General features: G+C 46.0%; 1 protein-coding gene across 2 annotated transcripts; it reads left to right on the top strand.

The window, feature by feature from the left end:
* Nucleotides 1-11: 11 nt before the first annotated feature.
* On the top strand, nt 12-21337 carry LOC100722423 (E3 ubiquitin/ISG15 ligase TRIM25-like). Of its 2 annotated transcripts, XM_063251435.1 has the most exons (5): nt 13-713; nt 4565-4660; nt 15898-16131; nt 17905-18055; nt 20741-21337. In XM_063251435.1, exons 1-5 carry the CDS (start codon nt 108-110, stop codon nt 20854-20856), a joined length of 1203 nt encoding a protein of 400 aa, XP_063107505.1. In that variant the 5' UTR covers nt 13-107; the 3' UTR covers nt 20857-21337. The 2 variants fall into 2 exon arrangements, with proteins under 2 accessions (XP_063107506.1, XP_063107505.1); XM_063251436.1 differs by lacking the exon at nt 4565-4660 and having other exon boundaries at nt 12-713.
* Nucleotides 21338-22129: the final 792 nt, after the last annotated feature.

Below are 22129 nucleotides of genomic sequence, written 5' to 3'. Positions count from 1 at the left end.
CTGCCCCGCCTGCTGGGTTTCCTATGGGCTGCTCGGGCTAGGGTCAGTCGCTAGTCTCTCACTCTCAGCAGCTGCTGTTTATATCCTGTCGGGGCTCCGCGAGTGCCATGGCCGAACTGTGCCCGCTGTCCGAGGAGCTGTCGTGCTGCATCTGCCAGGAGCTCTTCAAGGACCCGGTTACCATCCCATGCGGCCACAGCTTCTGCATGTCGTGCCTGGACAGGACCTGGGTCTTCCAGGGCGAGCCCTACTGGTGTCCCCAGTGCCGCACCTCCTATACTGCGCGCCCGCTGCTGCACAAGAGCACGGTGCTGTGCGCTGTGGTGGAGCAGTTAGTGCAGACCAGTCAGGTGCAGGCCGAACAGGAGCAGGCACAGGCGACGGCCTGTGACAGGAAGCCAGCTGGCTGCTCCGAGGACAAGGACTGGCTGCCCTGCAATCAGTGCCCCAGGGAGCAGGCTGTGATGACCTGCCTGGAGTGCAGGGCCTCCTTCTGCCTGGTGCACCTGCAGCCGCACCTCAGCGACCCGGCCTTCCGGGACCACCCTCTGCAGACCCATATCCCTGATCTGCAGCTCCACAAATGCCCCCAGCACTACCGTCTGCAGGAGTTCTTTTGCCCTGAGCACAGCAAGTGCATTTGCCAGAGCTGCCTGGTGGAACACAAGGTCTGCTCACCCATAACCCTGAGCCAGGCCAGCACTGACCTGGAGGTAAGCTGGGGTGGGGAGGTGGCCATGGGCCCGGGACCCTGGGTCAACATGCGATCCTCTAGGGGAAAGGCTCTGCTGATGGGCTCACTGCATGAGATCTGCCTCTTTCCAGGCCACCTGTGGCCGCTGAGCTGGGCTGGGGGACACCATGCGGAAGGGAGGGGCATCCCAGTGAGAGAGCAGAAAGGAGCTGGGAGATTATGCAGCCTTCTCCTCTCCACCTCATCCATTGCCTGCTCTCCACGTGCCCCTTTGGCAGGGCCCAGGTAAAGCTGCCTGCCAAAGCCTGTGTTTGTCTGATGGTGTTTAGGCTTCCGTGCCCCCTTAAATCCTGGTGCCACTCAGGAGGTTCCTATTAGTTCCATTTCATAGTTCAGGGCTCCTGAGGTTCAGAGAGACTAATGTAGCAGAGCTAATGCAGTAAATGGCCAAGGGGACCCTGGGGCCCAGACACTGCATTTTCCCCCCACAGAGCTGACTCCTAACCAGAGTCTAGAACGTGGGACATTCTTGGGCAAAAGGCTTTGTGAAGCTGAAGAGTTGTGGTGGCCAGGGAGGGCAGGCAGAGCCCAGGAATACCCAGATGGGAACCAAGGAGGGCTGGGCTCTTGCACCATAGTGCCCTCAGCCTGGTGTGTGCCTTTGAGCATGGGATTCATCCCTGGGGACCTGGGTAGAGGGATGATGGGGGCTAGCTGGAGTCCTAAGGGTCCAGAAGGTCTGGGGATGCTTGTGGTGTTGGGGCATGTACTTTCCCCGTGGGTTCAAAGCGGAGGCTGGAGAGGTGTAGCCAGCCCCAAAGCCAGCATAGCAGGAAGAGCAAAGTCTGGTCTGGGTGTTGTCACCGCAGACTTAAGCCCGGCTGAGGTCACAGTGGGGGAGGGTGGCTCCAGGACCAGGGTGCAGGCCTTGCTCCCTCTGCCTTGGCCCTGTCCAACCCTTCCTAGCTCTCTGGGGCTGAGCTGGGCTCCTTGGGAGCTTTTCTTCTGGGTGTCAGCAGCTAGACTTCAGGGCAAGGCCTTTGAGCTCTGTGGTCACCGCAACTTGGGCACACACGGTGTGATCCAAAAAGGTGGTGAGTGGATGAATGTGCAAACATTTTATTATGGCAAAAGACACGCTGCTGTTAATCCTCCTCAGAACACCCCCCCACGCACACGCACACACACATGCACACACACACACACACACATACACACTTGTCCCATCACCCTTGCCACTTTCTGGAGCAGTTCTGGAAGTCCTCCTTCACCAGTGTCTTAGTGAGTGTTATCAGAATACAGTGGGTGCTGCTGCTGAGTGCCATCCAACAGAAAGGCAGACTTGGAAAACATGACAGCAGTGTATCCGCATCCAGCTTATTTGCCGGATCTGACACTGTGCGACTTCTGGCTCTTCCCCAAAGTCAAAAGAACCGTGAAAGGTAAACACTGTGAACAGATTCAGGACTCAAGGCAGCCAGGACTGCGCACCTGGAGACAGTCATGAAAGAGGACTCAGAACTGCTTCAGAAAGTGGCAAGAATGTGGGGAGACGTGTGTGCAAGGGGAAGGGGTGTATTTTGGGGGATTAATACCAATATGCCTTTTACTGCCCTGATTATCTCTGGCAGAGTGGAGCATTCACTGTATGTTTGCTGCCTGTTCCAGGAGAGAACCCGCCCAGCCTTTGGGACCTGCAGCCCTGCTTTGCCCCATAGAGCAAAGGGCTTTTGATTGAGTCCCTGCAGTCTCAGCCTGCATTTTCTTATTTGGGACCCCACCTCTAGAGGGGGAGATTAGGGGCTCTGGGGAAGCACCTCAAGGGCAGGATCCAGGGTTTACCAGGACTTCAGCCTGAGGGGCCCTGAATCATTTTTGGTCCTGGGAATGGAACTCAGGACCTGGCACTGGCCAGGCAGGTGTTTATGCAGCTGAACTATATCATTGGACCAGGGGCCTGCATCTTAAGTTGGCTCCCAAGCTGATAAAAAGGCAACACCTTGGGTGTGTGGGGACATTTCTTTAATTCCTTTGGGAGGCTGAGGCAGACTGACTGCAAGTTGAAGCCCAGAGGCAGAAATTTAGCCACTTAGTGAGACCCTGTCTCAAAATAAAAAATTAGAAAGGGCTGGGATGCAGCTCAGTGACAGGGAAAGGAACCTGGGCTCCTGGAGGGACACTCAGGTTCTTCCTCTTGGGCTTCAGTCCCCTTGGGGCTGAGAGGCCTGCATGGCCCTGAAGGACCTCTGTTCCTTGCAGCCTCTGCAGCAGCTCTGGGTGTCACCATTCCTGATTCCTAATCATTGTATCAGGGTTCCCCCTGTTGGGCTGGAGGGGAGAGGCAGCATCACAGAAGTCCATTCAGAAACCTCGGCAGTGACTTGGGCTTTCCTGATCAAGGACCTGTGGCCCTGGGCTCTGCGTTCCGCTCTGACACGTGACTCAGTGGCTTCTTCAACTCCAGATTCAAGGTCAGGGTCGGCCCTGATTGTCTCTGGCACGGGGGGAAAGGAGAGAAGTGGAAGGGAAGGTCAGAACTCGTTAACCAGCTACTTAGAGAGAGGCAATGTCTTTGTTTCTTTTTCTTTTTTCCTTAGAAGTTTCCAGCATGTTCAGTTTGGTCACATGGCTATAATTTTACTTTTTGAAATGGGATCTCATTACAAGCTGGCCTTGAACCACTGTGTACCAGACTGGCCTAAACCCATGCAATCCTCCTGCCTCAGCCTGCCTAGTGCTGGGATTACAGGATTAATACTAGAACCTTAGCTGTGCCAGGAAACAGCACCATGGTCTTGCACAAGGCACCTAGCTGCTCTGTGCTGTGGTGTTCTTTTCTGTAAAGGTTGGAAGATTTCATCCCCACAGTGTTGCTCTTAGCTTGCTTTAAATAAATTAGTATGTACAGGGCACTAGGCCTGTGCCTGGCACACAATAAAAACTACTCGCTGCCCTTCTCATTTCTCTGCCCCAGCACAGAGCACGGAGTGTGGATGTTGGAGCTTCAGATACTGCTAAGACTCTGTGTGTGTGTGTGTGTGTGCGCGTGTGTGTTGCTGGGGACTGAATGCAGGATCTGAGTGACATCCCCGGCCCTTTATCCCTTTATTATACTTATTTTTAAATGCTGAGACAGGGTGTCACTAAGTTGCCAGGTTGCTTGAACCTCTCTTGTGCCTCAGCTTCCCAGAGTGCTTGGCTTATGTCTCCTGGCTGGACGTGACATCTTTGAGAAATAATCCGAGGATGATGTTAAATTCCTGCCTCATTTCCCTCTGGAGTGTCTAGGAGCCAAACTAGCCTGAACCACCTTAGCTGGGGGACTGACTAGATTTGCAGCTGGGCTTCACCCCTGTGGCCTGGCTCATCCTACCTCCAGGCCTTGCGGGTCCCAGCCTGGGGTGGCCGGATGAGTCCAGGGCCCTGATTTCTGCTCCCTGCCCTCCTGAGGCTGATGAAGGGAGTCCTAGCTTCCTCTGGATTGGCAGGGCCCCTGGAGAAGCATCCCAGATTCAGGCGTATCCAAGGGGGTCCCCTTCTCCTGCGTCTTTTTCATTTTGGGCTTCTGGCTGGTGCCCTGCTGTGTAGCAGGAGGGTTGTCCCCGTGGCCGAATGTGCCATCGTGGAAGCAGCCATCCTGGTGTGGGCAGACACGTCACTGTCGGCTGCTCCTTGATTTCAGCAGCTGTCACAGGAGGCGTGGTGAGCACAGTCACCAGCACACCAGCTGTCAATAACTGTGGTCCAGAGCATGGACACCTGTGCTGTTGACTTAGCCTCAGGAGCACCAGAGAGAAAGATTCAAGGGTGGTCTGGATGAGGCTGGGCCAGCCCAGCAGGGGCATCTCACTACTGTTTGCCTCCTCACAGAACAAGCTGAGGCAGAAGCTCAGCATCATGGACAGTGAAATCAGCAGGGCATGCCTTGCACTGGAGGACATGCAAGCCAGGAAGCAAAGAGTGCAGGTGAGCACCACCCCTGCCCCACAGCTCCTCAACCTCCCAGCCAGACAGACAAAGCTGGACCTGGAGGGAGCTGAGGCGCTCCAAGCTTCAGCACTGAAGGGGATCCTGCCAAAGCATGCGGAACGCCCTGTGTCTAAGAAAGATGCATTGCGGACCAAACTGAAAGCCGCCTGGAAACCCAACCTTGCTAGGCATGGTGGTGTACTTGGGAAGCTGAGGTGGGAAGATCGCCATGAGTTCAAAACCAGCCTGGGCCATGTAGCAAGACCCTGGCTCAAAAACACCCAAAACAACAGTAATGTAGAAAGATGGTTATAGTTATGAGGGAGGCGGAATTAGGAGGCCAAAGTTCATGCTCACTAGGGTTGCATCTGTCTATGCAAAGGACACACAGTTTGTCGATGTCCGCTCCCGGCCGGCAGGAAGGACACACGACAAAGTCTGGTAGTGGACAACCTTTTCTTTTTATTTTCCTTCTCCGTACAGCCTGCCCTGGGTTCTCCCAGCTGAAGCCTCCTCTGGTCCGCTCCCCGCGGCTCCTTTTGTGCTTCAGTCTGCCCCAAAGCCTCTACCGGTCCGCTCTCCGCGGCTCCTTTTGGGCTTTTACTTCTGGGCTTCTACCTGGCTTCTTCTTCCGCCCAGGGGTGGCACCGGTATATATACGGGTACAGTGTCCAATCATGTTAAAGTAAGCAAGGCAAGCTGATTGGCTAACATCATCAGTTGCCAGGCAGACTATATTGTTGAGCGGGTTGTTTACGCGGTAAGCAGGAAACTAACATATTCGATGGGAGGGGTAATCTACCTCAGGCTTTGCTCTTTACCACAGGCCGCACGTCCGCCGCGCAAGGCGAGCTATCACAGACGCGGCTCCCAACAACAGTTGTTTCCCAAAGCTGCTGTGAGAAGTTATCACACACTGTGTAGCTTCTAAGAACAGATTTAGATTCTGTCACAGTTCTGGAGGCCGGAAGTCCCCAGCCAAGGTGTTGTAGGGCCACCCTCCCTCTGCCCAGCTCTTCCAGCTTCTGGGCCTTGGACGCTCCTTGGCCCGCAGCTGCCTTGTGCCAGTCCCTGTCTCCATCTCTGCGTGGTCACCTCCTCTCCTGCACCTCTTCTTCTGTCCTTGGATTGAGGGCCCACCTGGATAATCAGGATGGCCTCACTTGAAGATCCTTCATTTAGTTAGCTCTACAAAGGCCCTTATTCTTGCTGATCACCTATAATCCCAGCACTTTGGAAGCTGAGGCAGGGGCATCATCATGAGTTCAAGACCAGCCTGGACTATATAGTGTGTTCAAGGTCAGCCTGGACGACATAGTGAGACCTTGTCTCAAAAACAAAACCAAAGCAAACAACCAAAAGACTCTTGTTCTCGCTGAGGTTAAGATCACAGACTCTGGATTGTGGACTTGTCTTTGAGAGGTCAGCATTAACCATTCCAGAAAGTGTAGGGAAACACTGGGCAGAAGTCTTCTCGGGTAAGGGTGGAAATGGTTTTCTGGATTTGTTTTTGTTTCCCCTTTGTTTCTCTCTCTCTCTCTCTCTCTCTCTCTCTCTCTGTCTGTCTTTTGAGACCGGGTCTTGCTATGCAGTGCTCAGTCTGGCCTTGATCTCACAGTGGTCTTCCTGATTCAGCCTCTTGAGTTCTGGGATTATACGTGTGCACCACCTTGCTTGGCTTCAAAATTTTTTATGATACTAAATTCTCTTCAATTGAAAGAAGCTTGGATTTTTTTTTTTAACATGCTGAGCCGTGGTGTCTCAGCTGTGGTTTACTCAGGGATGCCCGCTGGGTAAGGCTCTAGTGCTGTGGTCAGCTGGTCAGGTCCGGAGCCTTTGTTTTTCCCTCCGCACAATGGAATCTCACCTCCTTTCTGAAGGAGATCTTGAGGCTGAGTGAGGGGGAGGGATGAACATGTAATTGGTTAAACTGCTGCAAGGATAAGTGCCCCCCAACTCAGAGACTGCAACCAGATAGAAGATGACTGTGCTCACGGAGACAGCACAGCCCCCACAGGAGTCACTCAGCCTGGTGGGGTGGCTGTGTTCCTCGTGATCATTCAGGGACCCAGCCCCCTTCCTTCTTGTCATGCTCCTGCTCCATGTCGCATTATCTGTCGCTTTTTGTTTGAAGCTGGGTGTTTTCTAGCTTCACCACAAAGGGAAACGGGCCAGCGGATCAAGCAAGCGGCAGATCCATCAGGGTTGTACAATGTGCGAGGTGTCAGGACCTTGGCACAGAGGAGGGTCCTGCGGCCTCGGCCCACTGGCATGCGCCTGCCTTTTTTGATACCTGTTAGTGTGTCCGGGCTTCAGTGGCCCACATAACACACTCGCTGGCCGGCTTCGTGACTCTTTCTCCTGTGGGGTTTGGGATGTGTGCCCGGGTGACCTGGAGGGTGGACCCTAAGTGATGACCAAGATGGCAGCAGTCGTGTCAGGCTGCGTTTCTTTGCTGGCTCAGTGTTACATCCTTGTTCTAGCTGTGAAAAGGGGGTGAGAAGGAAAACAATGATTTCCTACCTACCTTCCTGCTCCCATCTTCCCTTCCTTCTATCCTTTCCTCTCCTCTTCCTTCTCTTCCTCTTCTTTCTCCTTCTTCTTTTCCCCGTGGTGCTGGGGATGGGACCAGGACCTTCTCACTGAGCTACATCCCCAGCACTTTTAATTTCTTATCAATTTTAAAATTTTTATTTTTAAATAAGTTTATGTTTTTTAAAATTTTTCATTATTTTGAAGGTAGTAAAATACAACAGAACAAGATGGAACAAAGCCAATTTAGACAGTGTAAATGGTACAGAACTTCACAGCAGGTTACTAGCATAAGAGTAATAGGTTCTATAGTATATCGTGGTACTTTTATTTTAAATTTTTTTATTTAAAGAGAAACAAAACAAAACAGTAAAAGGATAAAAGTAATACAGAATTTAAAAAAATAAACAGTAAGGAATCACTAGTTAACAGATTACATATTGTCATCTTAGAAATAGTTGTTCAAGTTACAAAATTAAAGCATACAAAGCGGACATTCAAACAGTGAGACTGCAAACAGTTGTGTTTACAACAAAAACTTAGTAATATGGTTTTTCTATCTTACACACTTAAACATACATGCAGTTGTATCCTTTAGAGCACTTTTTTTTCCTCTCTTTTTTAAAATTACAATTATATATTTTGGGTTTTATTACTCCCACAGTTCTTATTACTATTTTTTAAGAGAATAAAACCAAATGTGACAAAACAAAATGGAGTCAGTCAAAACAAAAGGATGGACATAGTACATGATGTGAAAACAGAATACCAGGTGATCGACAATGGTTACCATAGTGCCTCTTGCTGTCTTAAAAAGAGTTGCCTATATCATCAGGTATAATAAAATTGAACAAAACATACAGAACAAAACCAATAAAACCTAAACATTGGAGACATTACAGGACTTCAAAAGAAGATAATAGTCAAACCAGAATGGGCATCATAGTGAACCTTATTGCCTTCAAAGTAGTTGCCTATACCCTCAAACTTGATACTATCATACAAAACAGAATAGAGTAAAAGGAGTCAATACAAGATGGTGAGAGCAACACAGGGGTTCAAATCAGGGTAATAGGAAAACAAAAAAGTTACTATAATATATCCTGCTATTTTTAAATTTATTTTTCCCTTAATTAAAAAAATAATAAAAAATAATTTGAAAACGAGGGGAGATTGACATAAAAGAGGACATAGCAACACAGGTCAGAACAGAACAATTTAATCAACATAGTGTTTCACCACCAGATAACCTGACATAATAGTAGTTACCATGGTGTCTCTTTCCTTGAAATATTTGAGTATAACTTCATATACTATAGCATCAAATGTATCAAGACAGTGAGAAACCATTCAAAAGAATGAAAGTATTACAGGGTATTTAGAACCAGCTAAAAGAAAACAAACAATGGTTTCTATATTATTTCTTTGCCTATAAAAAATTTTGTTTATACTATCACATATAATAAAATCCAATAAGATACAACATGATAAAACCGATGGAGACAGAAGAACAATAGTTTGATGGGACTTCAAAACAAGAAGATATTAAATCAGCACTAGCTATTATGATGTCTTGTTTTCTTCAAAATAGCTGTTCATACTATCACAGACAATAAAATCAAACAACCCAAAATAAAACCATTCCAATTAATGAGTGAAAACATTATAAGGCTTCAAAGCAATATAATGGGGAATCATGATTACCACATACTTTTATGTATTCTTATCATTTCTTACACTATGGAAACAATTCAGTATTTATACAGGTGAGTTTGATTTATTTCACTTATGAGTATGGTCTCAAGCTGTGCCCATTTATGTATAAATATCTCAATGTGATCCTTCTTTATAGCTGAGTAGTACTCCATTATATAAAAATAGCACAACTTTTTTATCCATTCCTCAGTTGATGGACACTTAGGTTGCTTCCAACTGGCTATTACAAATTGTGCTGCTATAAACATGGGTGCCCATATATCACTGTGGTATGATGCTTTCAATTCTGAGACTATGCCTAGAAGTGGAATAGCTGGAACAAATGGGACTTCCAATCCCAAATTTTTGAGAAATCTCCAGACTGATCTCTACAATGGTTGCACCAGTCTACATTCCCACCAACAGTGCAGGAGAGTTCCTTTTTCCCCACAGCCTCTCCAGAATTTGTTGGTGGTTTTCTTGATCCTGGCCATTCTTTCAGGAGTGAGATGAACTCTCAGTGTGGTTTTAATTTGCATTTCTCTAATGAGTAATGATGATGAACATTTTTTCATGTATTTATTTGCCATTTGTATTTCTTTATCTGAGAATTGTGTATTCATCTCAGATGTCCACTTTTGGATTGGATCTTTGAATTTTGGGGGTCTGATTTTTTAAATTCTTTATATGTTTTCGACAGAAATCCTTTGTCTGAGGGACAGTTCACTAAGATTTTTTCCCAGTTTGTGGGTTTTCTTTTCACTATGCTGGAGATTTCCTTTGATGTGCAGAAACTTTTTAATAAGATGTGATCCCAATTACTGATTCTGGGAAGTATTTTCCGTGCGGTTTGATTCCTGTTCAGGAATTCTCTACCTACTCCTATGTCTTCAAGGTTTTTACCTAATTTGTCTTCCAATAGATTTAGTGTTTCTGTTTTAATATTCAGATCTTTGATCCATTTAGATTTTAATTTAGTACATGGTGATAGTTTTAGTTTTCAGCATATGGAGAGCCAGTTTTTCCAACACCATTTATTAAAGAGACTGTCATTCTTCCAGTGAATCTGTTTGGCCCCTTTATCAAAGATAAGGTGGTTGAGTGTGTTTGTAATTGTGGTTGTATCTTCTAATCTATTCCATTGATCTTCGGCTCTGTTTTGGTTCCAGTACTATGTTGATTTTACTACAGTTGCGTTGTAGTATAACTTAAGTCAGGGATTGTGATGCCTCCTGCCTTGCCTTTGTTGCTTAGAACTGTCCTTGCTATTCTGGGTCTCTTCTCGCTCCAGATGAATTTTAGGAGTGATTTCTCGAGATCTATGAGGTATGTTGATGGCATTTTTATTGGGATTGCATTGAATCTGTATAACACTTTTGGGAGAATGGCCATTTTCACAATATTTATTCTTCCTATCCATGAGCAAGGGGTGTCTTTCCATTTTCTGAGATCATCTTCAGTTTCTTTTTTCAGTGTATTATAATTTTCCCTGTATAGGTCTTTCACTTCTTTAATGAGAGTAATTCCTAAATATCATTTTTTTGGTTGCTAGTGTGAAGGGTGTGGTTTCTCTTATTTCTCTCTTTGTGATTTTCTTGTTAGTGTATAGGAATGCTGTTGATTTTTGAGTATTGATTTTGTACCCAGCTACATTGCTGAATTTATTTATTATATCTAAAAGTCTTTCAATGGAGTTTTGGGGGTCTTCTATGTAGAGTATCATGTCATCTGCAAATAATGATTATTTAACTTCTTCTTTTCCTGTCTTTATCGCTTTCATTTCTCTCTCTTGTCTAATTTCTCTGGCTAGTATTTCCAGTACTATAATAAATAGGAGCAGTGATAAGGGACATCCTTGTCTTGTGCCTGATTTTAAAGTAAAGGCCTTCAATTTTTGACCATTTAATATGATACTGGCTGTTGGTTTGTCATAGATGGCCTCTATTATATTGAGGTAAAGACCATCTATTCCAATTTTCTGTAACATTCTTATCATAAATGAATGTTGGACCTTATCAAAAGCTTTTTCTGCATCTATAGAAATGACCATGTGATTCTTACTTTTGGCTTTATTGATGTGGTGGCTTACATTTATTCGTTTATGTATGTTGAACCATCCCTGCGTGCCTGGGATGAATCCCACTTGGTCATGGTTTATAATCTTCTTGATGATTTGCTGCATCCTATTTGCCAATATTTTATTGAGGATTTTTGCATCTGCGTTCATTAGGGAGATTGGTCTGTAGTTCTCTTTTTTAGTTGGGTTTCTCTCAGGTTTTGGTACTAGAGTAATATTTGCTTCCAGGAATGACTTAGGTAGGATTGCTTCCCTTTCAATTTCATTGAAGAGTTTGAGGAGTGTCGGCACTAGGTCTTCTTTGTATTTCTGTAGAATTCTACAGTGAATCCATCTGGGCCTGGGCTCTTCTTGGTAGGTAAGGACTTACTACATTTTCAATTCATTAATAGAAATTGGGTTATTCAGCAGTTTTACATCTTCTTGACTTAGTTTTGGTACTTCATATGCTTCTAGGAATCTGTCAATTTCTTCTGTGTTATCAAACCTGTGAGAGTAGAGGTTTTCGAAATAGATGTTGATGATCTTCTGTATTTCTACAGAATCTGTAGTGATTTTGCCTTTTTCATTCCTTATTGCATGAATTTGAGCCTTTTCTTTCCTTTTTAAAAAATAAGGTTGACTAGGGGCTTATCGATTTTATTTATTCTTTCAAAGAACCAACTCTTTGATTCTTTGGATTGTTTTCTTAGTGTCTATTGCATTGATTTCTGCTCTGACTTTTATAATTTCCTCTCTTCTTTTGGCTTTGGGCTTGACTTGCTCTTCCTTTTCTAGATGTTTGAGGTGTAGCATCAGGTTATTTATTTGTATTCGTTCTGTTTTCCTGATATGGGAATTCGTGCAATAAATTTTCCTCTGAGGACGGCTTTCATTGCATCCCAGATTCTAGTAAGTTGTATTTGTGTTTTCGTTTGCTTGTAGGTATTGTTTAATTTCTTCTTTAATTTCCTCTGTGACCCACTGATTACTCAAGAGTGTGTTATTCAGTTTCCATGTATTTGTGGGATTTTTGCAGTATCTTTTATCATTAATTTCTAATTTCATAGTGCTATGATCCGATAACATGCAAGGGATAATTTCAACTCTTGCATTTATTTAAATATGTTCTGTGAGTTAATATATGGTCTGTTTTAGAGAATGACTCATGTACTGCTGAAAAGAATGTGTATTCTGTTGTTGTTGGATGGAACACTCTGTATATGTCTATCAAGTCCATTTGTTCACAGGTGTGATTCAGTTCTGTTATTTCTTTGCTGATTTTCTGTCTGGGTGACATGTCCCTTGGTGTCAATGGTGTGTTAAGATCTCCTGTTAGAATTATGTTACTGCTAATTTGGCTTTTCATTTCTGTTAATAGTTGTTTTATATAACTATGTGCTCTGGAATTTGGTGCATATATATTTAAGACAGTTATGTCTTCCTCTTGGAGTTTTCCCCCTAACCAGTATGTAGTGACCTTCTTTATCTCTTCTGATCATTATTGAAGTACACATTGTCTGCAAACAGAATAGCTACCCCTGCTTTTTTTGGGGGGTTCCTGTTACATGAAGTATTGTTTTCCATCCTTTGACTTTCAGTCCATGAGTATCCTTTTGGGTTAGATGGGTTTCTTGTAGATAGCATATGGTTGGATTTTGTTTCTTGATCCATTCTGCCAGTCTGTTTCTTTTAATTGGTGCATTGAGACCATTTACATTAATGGTTATAACTGTTATATGTTGGTTTATTGTTGACATGTTATCTTTCTGCTGTTGCATCTTTATCTTTCTGTTCTGTTTGTCTGTTTTGTTTAGTGTTTTTTCCTAAGTGTATCTAAACTGTCTTTCAATATTTTTTGCAGGGTTGGCTTGGTGATCACGAAGTTCTTCAACTGTTCTTTGTCATGGAAGTATCTTATTTTTCCATCTATTTTGAAGGACAGTTTTGCAGGGCCCATAAGCCTAGGTTGGAAATCATTTTCCTTTAGGATCTGAACTACTTCACTCCATGCTCTTCTTGACTTTATTGTTTGTGCTAAGAAGTCTGATGTGATTCTGATAGGTTTTCCATTATAAATGGTCTGTCTTTTCTGTCTGATAGCTTTTAATATTCTATTCTTTTGTTGGATTTCTGGGATGTTGTATATTATATGTCTGGGTGTAGTTTTATTTTGGTTATGGCTATTTGGAGTTCTATATGCTTCACTGATCCTGATACCAGTTTCCAGTTTCATGTTTCGGAAATTTTCAGCTATTACTTCTCTAAATATCGTCTTGACATCCTTTATGTTGTCTCCTTCTTTTTCATTTATCACTATCAATATTATGTTGTTTTTTTGTGTGTCATTTTGCAGTTGTTGAATTGTTATTTCCTGATTTCTTGTTATTTTAAAAAGATCTTTCCTTTCCTGTTCACTGGCTGCAATCTTGTCTTCAAGGTCTGAAATTCATCTTCACTGTCATTGAGGCAGTTTCTACAATTTCAATGGAATTTTTGATTTCCTGTATATCTCTTTGCATCTGCATTATGTATTCTGTTTGTTTCTTATATTGTTCATCCAGGGATTGTATCTTTTTGTTTACTTCCTCCAATTTTTAACTGTGTCTTCTTTAGGTATGTTCAGCATCTCCTTCATTTCTTTTATCATTTCTTCTTTTACCTGGGAGATTATTTCTAGTTTGGATTCCTTTAACGCTTCCCAGAGTTGCTTCTTTATTTCGGTTACTATTATTTCAGGTATTTCAGGCATATGGCATGTATTTTCTTCTATGTACATGGCTCCTAGGTTTTCTTGGGATGGGGTGGAGGTTTGAGATTGCATTTTGTTGTTTGATTTTGTCATTTTTATATATTTCTGTGTTTCAAGTGTTGTTCCAAAGCTTCCCGTTGGGCATGTTGGAAATTGTCTCCTATGTCCTGGGCTCCTGGGACTCCTCTGGTAGCTTAGCTCCCTCCTTGGGCAGTGAGGCCCCTGGATTAAAAGAAGGTTGCCAGGCTCCTCTCAGGTAGGTCTAAAGCCTCCTCAAGCTGCACAGCTCCCCCCTCTGGCAGCAAAGCTCCCCTGATGGAACGAAGGCCACCCGGGGTGGACGAGGCAGGCCCAAATCCCGCTAAGCCCAATCTAGTGTGGCTGCAAGTCCAGTGGGCCCTCAAACCCCTACAGCAAGGATCTCATACTCTCCTAGGGATTGGATGTTGTGTAACCATCCACCTCCTTGGATGGTAAAGCTCCCTGGGCTGATAGAAGGTCACCCCTACGGCCTAGGTAGGCCTCAAACCTCCTCAGCAGGGCTGCTCCCTCCTCCAGGCAGTGGCAGTAGTGCTGGTGCTCTCCAGGCCGAAAGAAGGTCGCAGGCAAGGCTGGATCAGGTTCCCAGGGCTCGGCCCAGCTCCCTGCTCCAGGCGGGCAGCCTATCGTGTCATCTTCACAATAGTTGTTCTTTCCATCAGGTATAGCAAAAATAAATGAAATACAGAACATTATAGAATTCATCAAAACAGAATATTTAGCAGAGCAACACCATTAATCAGAACAAAGCAAAACAGTGATAAAAATATTTACCTTCAAAGAGATGGTAGAAGGAAATTCCCCTTGTTTGCTATATTGCATATGATCAACCTCCCAAGAGATGCTCAGATCTCTGGCTTCCATTTGCTAATGAAGGTGGGGGGGAGGATGGGATGTTTATTCTCAGCCCACGCACTGGTAGGCTCAAGGCCGCGTACTAGGGTGGGGTGCTGGTTGCTTGGTTCCCCCCTTTTAAATTTTTATTTTGAGTCAGGTTCTCACTAAGTTGTTGAATTGCCCAGGCTGGTCTAGAACTCCTGATCTTCCTGTCTCAGCCTCCCAGAGGGCTGGGAGTACAGCATACACCACTCCTGACTAGCAGTTTCCTTTGCACAAGTGACAGTGCTGCATCTGTCATTCCTGGCTGTGCCTCAGCACTGGGATTTGCTTAGTCAGACCCCAGAGCCTAGTCACAGAGGATTTGGGAGATGCAGTCTTGGCACATTCTGAATCCAGATGGAGCTGGAGCATGAGAATCTGCTGTGTAGACCAGCCTGGGATCCTTAGGGAGTTCAAGGCCAACCTGAACTACATATTGAGACTCTGTCCCAAAAACCCAACTCCTGCCCCCTAATAAAATAAAGCAATTACTTAGGAACAGCTTATAGTTTAATAAATAAAGTGTCTCAGTTGACTGTGATGGTGCATTCCTATAATCCCAGTACCTGGGAGACGGAGAGTCCGCAAGTCCAAGGCCAGCCTGGGCTAGGTAGTGAGACAGTCTCAAAAAATAAAAGTAAAAGAAACAAAGAAAGACCACGAAAACAGTAAGAAGAGGTCTGGGGATGTACGCAGCCCAGTGCGATCCCTAGTACCACAGGGAAAAGGGAATGGAATGTTCTGGCACAGCACCCCCATCCCATCCCCGTCCTGTCCTCCTGAAGCAGCCTCTCCTGAATGCATCCATTCTGTGCATTGCTGGATACCTGCGCCATTTCTGTTCCGGTCTCCTGTTGATAGATGTCCTGCTCATTTTTGATGTTTGTTTTTCAAGCAGTGTTGCTTCTACTGGATGTGTTAGTGCATACCCGTGATCCCAGCACTTGGGAAGCCAAGAAGGGAGGATCACTATGAGTCCGAGGCCAGCTTGGACTATGTAGTGAGACCCTATCTCAGAAAACAAAACAAAACAAAATAAATAAATAAAAGCCAGTACTGCTTATGAATATTTGAGGTGTGTCTCTAAGGAGGTCCGAGAGGTTTGGGGGAGTATATGCCGAGTTGGGAGTCCCTGGGGGCCAAGGTGGCACCTCCACACTCTCTCATTGAGTGTTGCACATGGCTGCTCACAACAACTATGCAGTCCCTGCTTCCACTGAGTTCAGGTGCAGGACCCCGGCCCCCTCTCATGGACACACACCTTCTTGCCTTGGCTTTTAGGATGCTGCAGGACAGAAGATTGAGGAGATGAAACAGGAATACCGGGAAATGAAGGTGCTCATTGACTCCTCTGAGGCCAGCACTATTCACAAGATAAAGGAAGAGGAGAAGAGGATGAGAAGTGAGTTCGACAGTGCTTATCAGATTCTGCTCAAGAAGAGGAATGAGATCCAGACCCTAAAGGATGAGGTCGAGCTCAACCTGGCTGAGAAGGACAAGTTCGAGTTTGTGGAGGTGGGTGTTGAGGAGCGCGCTGCTGAGTACTTTCTGTCCTCCCAGAGCTGGGACTGGAGGAGGCATTAGAAGCATCCCTGATGAGCTGGGCGTGGTGGCACAGACTGTAATGTCAGCACTTGAAAGGCTGAGGCCAGAGGATCACTACAAGTTCAAGACTAATTTGGGCTATATAGTGAGTTCAAGATCAGCCTAAAGTGCCTAGCAAGATGCACACTGTATCAGTTTTCTGTGCAGTGTAAAAACTGGTCCCGGACTTAAGGGCTTAAGAGAACACACCTTTGTTCTTTGTCTCTCTGGCTCAGGATCTTGAGACAGTTTCTTGGGGTCTTGTGTGCCTGGGGTCTGATAAGGCTGTTTCTGTGTTGGGTAGACTGCGCTGGTTTCCGAGCTCAGGCCTGTGCTTTAGGCTCAGCTGGTTTTTGGCAGGATTCAGTTCCCTGGAATTGTGGGATCTAGTTCCCCACATTCTTGCTGGCCATTGCCTGAGGTCTTCTGTGGACCTGGCTGCTTATTTTCTGAAGCCAGGGGGAGAATGTCTTTCCATCTCTCTGTGGAAGAAGTTTGACTTGATTAAGTCTGGCTCCTGCGGGAAAATCACCTGTTGGCTCATTCAGAGTCAATGACGTGGAGTCTGGATTCTACCTGCAGTGTTCCTTCCTCTTTGCAGTGTAATGTAAGCCAGTCAGGGGCGATGCCCCAGCCCACTGCCATCCCGTGTCCTCATGGTTGAGGGATTAGGCAGATTGTGTGCCCAGGAGGGGCAGGAATGTGGGGCCATCCTAGACTGCCACCTCCCATGAGCCTCCCATGAGCCTCCTCCTCCTCCTCCTGTCCTCCCTCTGTGTGACCCTGAAAGTGCCCTGTGGAGCACTGGAGCTCTGCCCTTTCTGGCTTCCTGCCTGTGAGGTCCTTGGTGCCAGGCCGCACTTTGCCTGCAGGCTTGTCTCTTTCCAGTACCTGCAGACCCGCCATGCCCTCACTGCGAGGAGGCATTTTTCATACCCGCACACTCCGTCTGTGGGCCTGAGGCAGCAAGGCCCCCTGCCCTCTGCCCAGTGGATCCTGTCCTGTGCCCAGGCCCAGCTACCATCTTCCTAGGGCCCATTATTGTGCCACCTGTTGATCCAGAGCATGTCCCGCTGCCTTCACTATGATGCTCGGTGATTTTTCAGATGTGCCCGTTTTCGTGTCTCGACCAGAAGCCCATCCATGGCTCTCTGCTACTTCCTCCTCCAGTGCCCCACGAGGAGCTTGTATCTGGTGTGCAGGGGCTGCCACCACCCCGGAGCCCCAGCCTCCTTGTTCTGGGAATTGAGGGTCGGGGGAACCCTCTCTCCTCTCTGCATGATGCTGCCCATGCCAGGGTGGAGCAGGCTGAGAGAGGATTCCGGATCTGGCCTCTGCATGAGATTGGACCCCAGTTAGGCGCAAAGCTGAGACCTTCTGAGAGACCCTTCCTTCCTGTAGGATGTGCCTGTGTGCCGTCCCTGGGGCTGTGGCTTGAGGGAAGCCACAGAGGGTCCTGTGTTCCTGCACTGTCCTAGCCATCACTAAAGAGGTCAGGGGGGCCCATGTTCCAGCTGCTTCTCTGAAACTCACTGGCAGAGTTGTTGGAAGGGCACTGTAAGCCCTGGTGACTTCAGGCCTAAAACTTGAGTGGCTACTTGACCTGAGCACTCGTGGGCGCCAGGATTTGCTATGGGTTGGAATGGACAGAGCCAGGCCCTGGCTTCCCCAGAGGCACCTACTGTAACCCTCTGCCTGTTCCAGAAAGCATCCAAACTGCAAGAAATCTCCATGAAGCCAGTCTATGTCCCTAGGGTGGGGGACGAGCTGATGAAGGACATCTGCCAGGGCACCGTGGACCTCAAGAATAAGCTGAGCCGGGCTGTGCAGCAGCTCCAGGACAAGAAGTTCCCACGTAAGTGATCTGCCTCATTCTTGTGTTTCTGCCCAGCACATTGGCTGGGACATTCTTTTTTTTAAACACAATTTTTTAAAGAAAATCAGTACTGGAGATCGAACTCATGACCTCATGCTTGCAAGGCAGGCGCTTATGCCGTTGAGCTAAATTCCCAGCCCTGGCTGGGACATCCTGGGGTTCTTGTTCCTTCTAGCCAGACACAGCCCATCCAGGTCAATTTAGGAGCCACAGACTCCATGGTGGGCACCACACAGGGCTTTTGTGGGCTCCCCTTGGTCATAATGGAAGACTTGCCCACCTCACAGGCTGAATTCTGCACACCCAAGTTCTAGTCCCTGAGCAGTGCCCTGCTGGAGGTGTGTGGGTGTCAGTGGCCAGGGTCAACACCTCAGTAGCTGTGTGGATGAGGGTCTTTGCACTGGGAATTCACTTCTTTTTTGTTGTTGTTTTGAGACACGGTCTTGCTGTGCAATTCAGACTGGCCTTGACCTCAGTTTGTAGGCCATGCTGATCGTGAAATTGCAATGATTGTCCTGCCTCAGCCTTACCAAGTACTGGGATCACAGGTGTGCACCACCATGCCTTCCTGGGAATCACTTGTGCTTTCCCCTTGTTTCTTGAATTGTCCTTTTTCAGTTTTTTTTTTTTTTTTTATCAGTACTGGAGATCGAACTCACGACCGCCTGCTTGCAAGGCAGGTGCTTATACTGCTGAGCTAAATCCCCAGCCCCGAATTGTCCTTTTTCAAGACTGTCATTTCCCTCTCCCCTGGGACACTTTAGAAAAATTATTTCCCTGTCCCCTTGTCCTTCCCACGGAATTTTAATACAAATGTCCAGTACAGTGGCCTATATACTGTGCTTTTCTACATACAAAGAGTAGATTATTGATAGCCTCCTAAACACATTTTGTCCTTTCAGGGTGACATTACCCACATTCTTACAGGTTTTTGGGTAACTCGGATGCTGCTGATTTGGGGCCTCTACATGGAGAGCGACTTCTGACTCATATACACTCTGGATATTGTTTAGCAACTGCTGTGATAATTCAGACATTTGCTTTCTTTTGTGTTGCAATTGATTGTGACAGGAGTTTCATGTTAATCCAAAATGAGGTCACCAGTCAGTAATAATACCAAAATTATATGAAATTTAAGTATGTCACAAGAATGTCATATGATTGTCATGCTACATTATTATCTATGGTTTTGGTTTTTTTGTTTGTTTGTTTCGTTTTTATCTGTACCAGGGATTGAACTCACGACTGCCTGCTTGCAAGTCAGGCGCTTATGCCGCTGAGCTAAATCCCCAGCCCCTATGGTTTTGTTTTTAAATTTTCTGGGTAAAAATTATATAACTGTTGCCTGTTAGCATTCTAAAGAGATTCAACCTTTAGAACACCCAGGGTTGTTAAAATATAATGGCTGTGGGGCTGGGGATATAGCTCAGCGGCATAAGCACCTGCCTTGCAAGCAGGTGGTCGTGAATTCAATCCCCGGTACTGATAAAAAAAAATAATGGCTGTATGTTATGTTCTAAGGTGCTTAATATTCAGATAACACAGTAATAGTAAGCTAAGTGTCCTCATTACAAAATGCCATGTCATTAACCTGCTCTTCTGGATGTTCAACCGAGGTAGAGAGACAAGAAACTAGAAAGATAGATGGGCAGCAAATATTTTGGTCCCAGCCCTCAGAGGTTAATAAGGCAAGAAGGAACCTTTTCAGCAACATCCTAAAACTCTGGTGAGTACTACAAACTCCTGATCAAGGAGATTGTATGACCACAGAGGTTAAAGATCTGTGATCTATAGTATGTCTAAAGAGAGTCACCAGGAGAGAAAACTCTCCCAAGATTTCACAGAAAGCAAGTTGGTCAAGCAATGGCCGTGACTCATCCAGAGCGCTGACACTGACAAAAGTCCTAGGAAGTGCTGTGCATAGTACCAAGGTAATTCTTGAGGAAACTTAAGTGACCTTGATAAATAACATGAGATTGATTGAAGTTAATACAGGCCTCACCCTAACTTGGTCTTGAACAACTTGGAAATAAAATACCACAAGAAGTATAAAACAATGCCAAAAAGAAACTTAAACTTAAATCACTAATACCTTCTGACAATTTTCAGCCACACTGTTCACTGACTACTGTTGTGGATTTATGGACTGTAGGAGGTTAAATTACTAAATGCAGAGACTCAGAATCTTTGGACTGGAAATCTTTAGCTTCAACAAGTTCACTCAAAGTAAAAAGATACAAGAATAAAAAGATCTACAGATTTCTTCAAACACAGCTCCTCCAGCCTCAGCTAACTTCCCATCACTTACAACTATAAAATAGAAAAGGGGAGATGTGGGGAACAGCTGATGATCAGTCACCAACATGGCAGGGCTGGAGCAAGGCTGGTCTCAAGATCAGAGCACCTGAGGCAAATCACATGGATAAGCTGCTCCAATCTCAAGAACACTGGTGCCTGAGACGAGGCATGAGGGTAATCTCTTAGGTGGAGAGGTTCCAGCCAGTACAGTCTCCCAACTGTGTTACTAAAGGTACTGCAGCCATTGGAGCTCTCTTGTTCCTTAGTTCCTTCCTTCCTTCCTTCCTCCATCCTTCCTTCCCATTAGGAGAGAGGGCTCGCTGTGGTCTCAGTTCTCTGTATTCTGACTCTTGCCCTTTTTTCTAGATCCTTTTACCAGCGTCACCCTGGGAGCATCTAGAACTGCGAGGGCTGTGGCAGTGAATGTCATTAATGAAGCCATATGTGATAGTGATATGTTTCTGACAATATCTGATTGTTGAGAACTTTCTTTCTGAAAAGAAAACAAGCCCAAGGAAATTCAAATGTTTGCATTTTTATTTCTTTTGGCTTTTGAGACTTCTCCAAACCTAAAACTAAAAACTGGCACCAAACCCGGCCTGGTGGCACCCGCTTAAAATCCTGGGGTTCAGGGAAGCTGAGGCAGGAAGATCAAAAGGAATTTCTGCCCATGTGAAGCACTGCCAACCTCAGCATGGTGCCTGCCCACCATGGTACTGGACAGCAGCTCCCTCCAACACTGACCTCAGGGTTCTTCCAAACTAGAAAACTGAACTCCTCACTTTTTTCATGCATGCTGATACTCCCACAATCCTCTGTGAAAACCACGGGCTGCCTGCCCCTTCAAACTCCACTGCCTGTCGAACTGAATAAAAGCTTTCAGCTTCGTGTCTGCGCCCTTGGGATCGTGCAGTCTCCCGCAGCTGTCCCTTGTCCACAATAAAGGCCTTTCTCTTTTGTGCATTCTCTGCTCTTACCTTTCTATAGCACCACAGAAAAACCTATCAAAAATTTGGAGCCCAACCTGGACTACTTTGCAAGTTAGTAAGACCTTGACTCAAAATAAAAATTAATAAAAGACTGGGGATATAGCTCAGTACAAAGGCTCTAGATCAAATCCACAGTACGCCAAACAAAACAGTAAAAAACTGGCAGCAACAGGTGACTTATTTTATTGAGGTTCTGGGGTGGGCCGAGTCTTAGGACTATTCGGAAAGACTGGGAGCACTGAGTGAGCAGTGTAGTGGTAGGACACTTGTGTAGCATGAGTGAGGCCCTGGCTTTCACCTCCGTATCACTAAATGAATAAACAGAGCCAGGCACGCAGGTACACATCTCTAATCCCAGCCCTCAGGAGGCTGAAGCAGGGGCACCGCTATGAGTCCAAGACCATCTTGAACTACATAGTGAGACCTCAGCTCAAAAAATCAAATGAATGAAAAGAAAGAAGATATGATTGTAAGCCAGAGGGACTGGTTCACATCTGTAATCTTAGCAGTCTCAGGAAGTTGAGGGAGGAAGATTGCCCTGAGCTCAAGGCCAGGCTGGGCTAAGTGGAAAGACCCCGCCTCAAAAACAAAACAGTAGGTGACTGCAGCATATTGGCATTTGCACATCCCTTGCATTTCAAGTGTGTTCAAGGACATTCTCTAGTGCAAAGCTGAGAGGTGAGTAGAGGCTGGCGAGTTGGGTGCCAGGTGGGTCCGCTCTGGGCTCAGGAAGATGGCAGGGAGAGGCGCTGGGGGAGGAAGGATG

The sequence above is a fragment of the Cavia porcellus genome, unplaced genomic scaffold (assembly GCF_034190915.1).
Source record: "Cavia porcellus strain 051 isolate PalLab524CR breed Dunkin Hartley unplaced genomic scaffold, mCavPor4.1 scaffold_6, whole genome shotgun sequence".
In the NCBI taxonomy this organism is placed as follows: domain Eukaryota; kingdom Metazoa; phylum Chordata; class Mammalia; order Rodentia; family Caviidae; genus Cavia; species Cavia porcellus.
Note: the sequence above shows the minus strand (reverse complement) of the source record. Positions and strands in the feature narration are given on the sequence as shown.

Coding starts and splice junctions, on each gene's coding strand:
- LOC100722423 (XM_063251435.1), top strand. CDS start 108: ATGGCCGAACTGTGCCCGCTGTCCGAGGAGCTGTCGTGCTGCATCTGC. Junction 714..4,564: donor AGGCCAGCACTGACCTGGAG/GTAAGCTGGGGT, acceptor GCCTCCTCACAG/AACAAGCTGAGGCAGAAGCT. Junction 16,132..17,904: donor ACAAGTTCGAGTTTGTGGAG/GTGGGTGTTGAG, acceptor TGCCTGTTCCAG/AAAGCATCCAAACTGCAAGA.